We start from the raw sequence: 8,185 nt of genomic DNA, 5'->3' as shown, positions 1-8,185 counted from the left end.
GCCAATTCACTTCCGGTCTCCGAGCGCGCACGCGCAGCTCCGGGTGCTGGCTTTCCCGAGCGTAGAAAGGGCCCGGCTGCGGCTTCGGCCGGCCGTCGCCCTCCCTCTCTAGAGCGGGAGGAGCCCGCACTTCCGCGGGGCGGGGTCTGTCCAGTGCTGACGTTGGCAGCCGAACCCGGGCTAGTTCGAGGCTGCCGGCTGCGCCGTCCGGTGGTTGCGCTCTTGCCTCTCGGCCCTGCGGCCCGCTCTCACCACCGCTCCCGCCCGGCGCGCCGCCCCTCGGCTGCCCAGACCGCCGCGATCGGCGGCTGCCGGTGCTCTGCTGCTCCAGCGCTCGGCGTCCAGGCCCGGTGGCCGCAGGCGGCGTAGGCACCGCGAGCCGAGCTTCCCGGTGGCCCGGGAGCGGCGAGCGAGCGACTCCGTGGGGTTCTTGGGGCAGGTGGCGCCGCGAAGATGGTCGCCAAGCAGAGGATCCGTATGGCGAACGAGAAGCACAGCAAGAACATTACTCAGCGTGGCAACGTCGCCAAGACCTCGGTAAGGAGAAGCGGGCACCCTTCTCCACGCCGGGGCAGGGGGCCGAGGCCCGCGCCGGGATCGGGGCCGCGGCGACTTCTCCTCGGACCCGCCGGACTCTGGACTCCAGCTGTGGTGGAATCTGGGGCGGGAGGAGAGATCTGTGAGCTGCCGGGCTGGCCACCTGGTCTGGGGCGCAGGCCGTGGGACCCCGGGATCCAAGTGGTTTCTGTGCGTTTGAAACTCGCCTTCCTTTTTTTTTTTTTTTTTTTTTTTCCAGAGAAATGCCCCCGAAGAAAAGGCATCGGTAGGACCCTGGTTATTGGCCCTCTTCATTTTTGTTGTTTGTGGCTCTGGTAAGTGTTTTGGGGGCTCCCTTGGTTTGGAATGACGTGGTGACGGATCAGTGGTAAGTCCTGCCCGCGTGGTTCTCAACCTACCTGCTGAGTGTTTCACAGAATTGTTTCTTGTGAGCCAAATTACTTGTGCCACAGAGGGTGGTGGCCCAGAAATTTCTCTCACCTTGCTTTGTGCACATAGAAGATCAAAAAAGAGATCAGATCCTCCTAATGATCAGTTGGAAGAAATTAATTAAAGACCAAACAACTCTTGGAATAGGAATGATTTGTATTGTAGCCCCATTATCAGTGGTGCTGCAGAAACCTTAAGAAACATCAAAGACATCTGGATACTAGAACTCGACTGAACTGTGTCAGTATCTAAGGTCACAATGTCAAAAGTATATAAGTATATAAACTAAGGCTAGTCCAAAGAATTGATTGTCTGTAGAGGAAAAATACCTGTTTGGCAATGTAATGTATGAGACAAATTTTTCAGGTTAACAGAATGTATGTTAAGAAAAATTAGTTACTGAGGCAGCCTGCTCTTTGAATGATAGACCCTTGCCTTTGCAGATGTGTTACAGAAAGTCAGCCCCGTGTATTGGTTTAACATACAAGCTGTTGTTATTGAGACATATGCTTTTATTTGCCATATTCTGCAGTTACTGGGATTTCCATTTATCATTTCACTTTGCCTTTTTTCTAAACTTAACAACTGGAAGCTTTCTTGATACATGGCAAAGAGCCAACCAATTTATATAACCCAAAGATTATTGAATTTCAGCTTTGTGAGAATGAAGAAATGTGCATATATTAGAAACCAGACCTTTAAGGATTTGTTAGAAATAAACTGAAATAAGTTTGTGGTGGAAAAACTTGTTTGTTTCTTTTACGTTATTTCTAAAATAATTTCTTGTCTGGAAGCTCTCTTGGACACATTATAGGTAAAATTTAAGGAGCCTGTGACTGAAGAAATATTTGAGTTGGAGATGTAGCTCAGTTGTAGAGTACTTACCTATTATGCATGAGGCCCTGGATACCATCCCCGGCACCGCAAGATGATAATAATTTAAGTAATCATCTAAAGGCATTTAATTGTTAAATTGTGGTAAACCTGCCTTCACTTCCAATTATAGTAAAGCTATATTAGCCTTGTAACTGACTGTTTGACTACTCTGGATTCTGTATCTATTGTAATAGATTACTTTTCAGTTGCGAGGCCAGTTTTATTCAGCTTATTTTAATATTTGCTCTTTCTCTTTACAGCAATTTTCCAGATTATTCAAAGTATCAGGATGGGCATGTGAAGTGACTGACCTTAAGATGTTTCCATTCTCCTGTGAATTTTAACTTGAACTCATTCCTGATGTTCGATGCCCTGGTTAAAAACAATTCAGTAAATCATCCTGCCTCAGAATGACTTTTTCATATCATCTTCATGTGTCATTCCAAGGTTTCTTCAAGAGTCATTCCAGGTCTTCTAGTCCATACCACAGTGCCTTGAAAAAGCACCACATGAATAAAGCAATAAAATTTGATTATTAAGTTTCAGTAGTAGACCGAACTTCTTCAGTACAGAATGAGTTTTATGTGGTTATTAAAACGTATGGCTAATTAGGTTAAATCTGTGTAGACAGGGTATAGGTTTTGTTAACCCTAATGTGTAAATGCAATTAGCTTAATTTAAATTTTGGAATCTTAAGGTTTTATATATAGCTAGGCACTTTATTACTCTTTGAATGGAAAGCACACTCCATTATAGGGTCATGAACCATCCTATAATAAGGTGCTTAGAAATGGACAACTACACAGCCTAGTTTTACCACAATCATTGTCACCTAAATTTTTTAAAAAGCTTCAGGACATAAGTAGAGATGCTGACAGCTGCATCTGTTTAAAACTATAATGTTTCTGTTACACAGCCTTGAATTTTGCATGGCTAAGTATAGTCACCTAAGATCCCATTTGAAACTCGATTGAGAGTTTTGTAACTGAATCAGTAATTGCAGTTTCACTAAAAGCTACCACGATGGAATGAAATTAGGGATGGTTTGCTTATGTCATACAGATTTTACCAGAATTAACTCATCAAGGGGTTTATTGTGCCAGACAAAAAGGGGAAAGACTGCAAGAAATAAATGCCGTGTCAGAACATGTTGAGTCCAGTGTGCCATATGATAGCTTACTTAGCATGTTAATTGCACTGTTAATACCAAAAAGGCACATCAACTAAAAAGTTATGATTGAAATTTCTTAGGGCTGTAGGTGTATCAGTCTAAAAGCATTTGAAGTTAAATGAATTACTGATGAGTATCAGTCTAGTCTTCCTTTCTATGACTTTGTAGGTTGTGATCACATTTTCTTTTTCCTAATAGTAATGGTGAGCGTGATGAGGCAGGTTTGGGGTTTTCTGGTACTATTGAGAACTGCAAGTCCTGACTATGTACTTAGCCAGATCATAGTGCAGAAGCCACGCAGTGTGTGCTTATGAATTGGAAGAAGCCTGCTTCTGTTTGCTGTTTGCCTCAGGAGACCTTGGAAAATAAGCTGTTTTCAAAGGAACAGAAGGGAAACTTGCTACTTGTTCTGTAAGCAGTGTACAGGGGACTTTGGATCTCCTCAGACGTGGAGGAGAGTGAAGGGAAGTGGTTAGGGACGCACAGGAATATATGTTTGAACAGGAAAGGAAGCTGGCTGTGGGTCCGCAGGGTCATGGCCAATGGTTACCTGCCTCTTTTCACCCAGTACGTGAATCTCTGCACTTGATTCCCTCTGAAGCAAGTCTTGATTAACTGATTCTATTTTACTATAACTTTTAAAGTGAAAGATACTTTCTAAATTTATAGCAGGTGCCTTATTTCCTTTGAATCAAATCATTCCATACCAGGATTTCCCTTGGTTTGCTCTAGGTGATTGGCTTTAGGGTATTTTTGTTTTTAAACATATAATGTTTTAATTAATTTGTTAAATTGCTATAGCCAGCAATCATTTCACACTTGTAAAATTACATTCCCTTTGTATCTCATGTAATTTACCTATTGAGTACATTTTATATTCAGGTTGGATTATGCATGTTTGGGTCAATGAAAGCTGTGTCTGTTTGATTTATGGTTTAAAAATAAAGTTCCCTGGATATTTGATGCTTTTGTTGTAAAAGAAAATGATTTTGCAGAGTTCTTATTTGAGTACTTTTCATAGTTCATAGAAAATTATTTTAAGAAATGTCTGTATTTGGCCTAGTGATGGTGGTGTATACCTTTAATCCCAGTATTTGGGAGATAGAGGCAGGAGAATCTCTGAGCTCTAGGCAAGCCTAGTAAGCAGAGCAAGTTCCAGGACAGCCAGAACTATACTACACAGAGAAACCCTGTCTTGAAAAACTGAAGGAAAAAAAATAAGGAAAAAAGGAAAAAGAATGTATTTAAGTTTAGTAGTGTTTCTATTACTGCAACTAAACACCGTGACTAAAAAGCAAGTTGGAGAGGAAAGGGTTTGTTTGTGGTAAACTTCCATATTGCTGTTTATCATGAAAGGAAATCAGGACAGGAACTCAAGCAGGGCAAGAACCTAGAGGCAGGAGGTGATGCAGAGGTCAAGGAGGGGTGCTGCTTACCTGTTTGCTCGGCTTGCTCAGCCTGCTTTCTTACAGAAGCCAGGACCAGGTACCAGTGATAGACCACCTACAGTGGACTGGACCGTCCCCATTAATCACTGATTAAGAAAGTGCCTTACAGCAGGAACTTTCGGAGGTATTTTTCTGAATTGAGGTTTTTCTCTCAGATAACTAGTTTGTCAGACTAGCCAGCACATTGTCAAAAGAAATAGTACTGAGAGGTACACATCAGGTCTGTAATTGGACATTACCATGAAAAATGTATAGGAAAATGTATAAGAAAAATGTATAGGAAGCCAGAAAGTTCAACACTTACCCGTTTAGCATATAGTTGTTACTACCCAAGTTTGGTTCAAGAAAAAAGCACATTTCTTTGGTCCCACTTTCCTACTCAGGTTGTATATTATGGTGTAATGTTGAGCACAGCATGAAATAAATTTACCCAAATACTCATAATGATTTAGCTCTAAGAGAACAAGAGTTAGCATTCCATTGTGTGTGCTAAGTTGTATACAATGTTTCTGGAAATAACTTGGCTTCTAAAAATGGCACAAGATTTACATTGTAGCAGGACACATTGTCCTGGGCTTTGACTTATATTAATGTGTATACCTATATAATCAATTGTAGGATCAACTTGGGGTCTCCATGAGGCTTCTGGTGGGTTTTTGAACACACAGGACTACCGCACAGAACTGTTTTATTTTAGGACTTAGTACCACGTCTATCCTTAAAACCGTGCCTGACATCTGTAAACTTACAACATGATGAAAGTCTCTGTCTAGAAGTTATACTTAAGTTTGATTTGCTCTCCACCAAACTCCCCATCATTCTGCGCCTTAGTTTCTTCAGATTGATAAGATAAAATACTCTGACAAAAGCAGTATAGGGGAGAGAGTTACACGGGGTTCCTTTTTGCTCATAGTTCTGTGTTACAGTCCAGTATAGTAGGGAAGTCACAGCAGCAAGAATTTGAGGAAGTGGTTCATATCACATCTGTAATAAGGAATAGAACAATGAATACGCATGTGCTAGTACTCAGTCTGCTTCCTCGCTCCCAGAAAGCCTAGGATCTGCCTAGGGAATGGTACTGCTCATGGTCTTCCCATCTCAATTAAGATATTCCCCCAATGATGATCAGAGGCCCATCTCCCAGCTAATTCAAGATTTTGTCAAGTTAACCCTAACCATCATACTCCCTTAGAGCTTTTGCTATCTAAACCCAGCTCTGTACTTGATTATGCTCCAAGTTGAAATAAGATAATGTAACCTTATTTAGAAAACAGGCTTAATCAGCAGCCAAATACCAGAAGCTAAGGAGAAAAAGAAAGGCCTTTTATGATTCAGATCCATGCATGTTACAGAAACAACAAAACTTGAGTTTTACAAAATGGGACTTTTACAAACAAAATATACATTTATCCAGTAATTACTAAGTAAGACAAAGGTAGCTGTGAATAGATTTCTGCAGGCATGTAACAAAGGGACGGCCATAACTGCTACAGTGGTTCAAAGAAAACATGTAAATGAAGTATGATAACAGCTTTGCTGGGGAACTGAAACAAAGCCAAGGTTTTCTGACACTGTAACTCCCTAGAAGCCACAGACCTGATCACAAAACTTACATGAATTTCATATATGCTTTTAGAAAAGCCTTTAGTTTTTCTTAAGTTGCCAATTCAAAGAAGAAAGAAAAAAAAAAACAAACAAAAACCCTATTCATTGATTCAGTTTCTTCTCAAAGTAATTCAATTGACATTTACTGTTGGTGTTTCCTGTAATAGGAAAATGCAAAATTGTATCAGTAATGCTATCAGCACCACATTTTCTAGAGCACCTGTCTAAATACTGCTGTAATTTCATTGCATTTTATTAAAATATTTTCATCTATGATGTTGAGAAATCCACAGTAAAATTATTTTAATAGTAATGATTAGGAGCTGGTGGTACATGTCTATAATCCCAGCTCTAGGAAGCTGATACAGGAAAATTAACTCCAGTTCAAGGCCAGCCTGGCGTGCAACGCAAGACACAGAAAGAAGAATGTCTTCTTTCGACTTTGAACATACGGATGCCCATGATCTCCCAGAGGTGAAATTCGAAGACGCGCTGACGTTTAGGGGCTTCTCGGTTCTCTTGGAATGAAATAATTCTTTAGCCTTGGTTTTCAGTGGCACTTTGCATGGCTCAACTTGCCTTTTCAGCCTTGTCCTGTACAGCTTCCCTCCATAGGGGTGTTATAGTGCACACTTTCTCAGATATCCTGCAGTTTTGGTTCCCTCCCACCACACACACACACACACACACACACACACACACACACACACACACACACAGACACACAGGATGTATCACTGCCTGTTTTCTGAGCTCAGGGTTCAGTGTAGCTCTATGCTGAACCTCTCAGAACTTAGCATACTGCCATGCTTATTAGTGTTATGCCTTACTTTATTGGATGTGTTCCTTAAGAGCAAGGGCTCTTTTTTCTTCCTATTTCCACTATTGCCACCAAAACTCCACACAGTGGGATTCAACATAATTAGCTGAGCGAGACAGTACAAAAGCAATGAATTGTTTGATGGTGATAACAGCTTCAGCTGCAAGAACCTTATCTTTCTACGGGGTCACGGTGGTGCATGCTTTAATCCCCACACGCACAAGGCACGAAGGAGAAGGAGGGGGAGGAAAAAGAAGAAAAAAGAAACAGAAGAGACCTAGATTATATTTGGACCCTGTCTCCCATTCCAAATAAACAAAAGGTAGTATCACAATTCCCACTATTCTGTGCTACAAGGAGAGTTCAGGTCTAATCTGGGTAGTTGAGCAATAACTATTTGCCCAGCATGCATGAGACCTTCGCTTCAATCCCCAGTACCATCAAAGCAAAATTTCAAAAGCCCATAATAACAAAATGTGTGTGCTCCTGGGAAATCCTCCAACACAAGAGTAACAGTCACCTCAACACTTAAACCCTCGTGACCTCTAGTTAAGATGTGTGCTTGGCATCAAAATGCAGCTTCTTAGAACAAACTCACCCACGATAGGCTTGTAGGCTTGATATTTGGAAACACATCAACAGTGTAATGTTTATCCTTCAGTCAGATTTATAAAGGTCACGTTAAGTTTTGAGAAAACCAAAGAGCATTTTATCAAAGAAACATAATACCTTCCCTTACCAGTCAGTCTGGTTATAAGAGTGAGACACCATGTTTGCTGTATAAAGCCTGTGCCTGGGGGCTTCTAACTGCTCTCTACTCCACTTCCATCTGTGGTACAGGGAGGGCCAAGGATGCCCATGTGTCCTATGTGCAAGACCCCTGCAAGCCTATGGCTGTAGCCCACATCAGTTCCAGCCCTTGGGAATAGAAAGCTCTTCACAAGCATTCCTCACAGCCATCCCACAGTGGTAAGCATTTAGGATGTGTTGTGCTTACCAAAACAGATCTTATACGTTGAACAAAAGACTGGGTCCTTTTGGAAAATGCCTGCTGTGCAGAGCCCATGACTTTGCATACTTAGCCCCAGGCATTCAGGAGTGCTGGGGATGCCAGGTACAGCAATTTTTTTTTCTTTTCTTTTTTTTTTTTTCTTTTTTCTTTTTTTTTTTTTTTGTGGATAAGAACACAACTCTAAGTCCCAGAGCACAAATGAATCAGGAACTGAGTTGGAGAGGGTAATTTCTGACAAAGGCTAGTCATGAAGGTAAATAGATATC

General features: G+C 41.7%; 1 protein-coding gene across 1 annotated transcript; it reads left to right on the top strand.

Annotated features, from left to right (window-relative positions):
- Positions 1-50: 50 nt before the first annotated feature.
- Serp1 (stress associated endoplasmic reticulum protein 1) lies at positions 51-3,997 on the top strand. The gene is made up of 3 exons (XM_055596755.1): positions 51-537; positions 797-872; positions 2,124-3,997. The coding sequence occupies exons 1-3, from the start codon at positions 454-456 to the stop codon at positions 2,162-2,164; spliced, it is 201 nt and encodes a 66-aa protein (XP_055452730.1). The 5' UTR covers positions 51-453; the 3' UTR covers positions 2,165-3,997.
- Positions 3,998-8,185: the final 4,188 nt, after the last annotated feature.

The sequence above is a fragment of the Psammomys obesus genome, unplaced genomic scaffold (assembly GCF_907164565.1).
Source record: "Psammomys obesus unplaced genomic scaffold, mPsaObe1.curated_primary_1811, whole genome shotgun sequence".
NCBI lineage: Eukaryota > Metazoa > Chordata > Mammalia > Rodentia > Muridae > Psammomys > Psammomys obesus.
The sequence above is the reverse complement of the archived record's forward strand: the minus strand, read 5'-3'. Positions and strand labels throughout refer to the sequence as shown.

What these genes read in the sequence shown, in the direction of transcription:
- Serp1 (XM_055596755.1), top strand. Translation starts at nt 454, where the DNA reads ATGGTCGCCAAGCAGAGGATCCGTATGGCGAACGAGAAGCACAGCAAG. An exon ending in GCAACGTCGCCAAGACCTCG is followed by an intron (nt 538 to 796) that starts GTAAGGAGAAGC and finishes TTTTTTTTCCAG; the next exon opens with AGAAATGCCCCCGAAGAAAA. An exon ending in TTTTGTTGTTTGTGGCTCTG is followed by an intron (nt 873 to 2,123) that starts GTAAGTGTTTTG and finishes TTCTCTTTACAG; the next exon opens with CAATTTTCCAGATTATTCAA.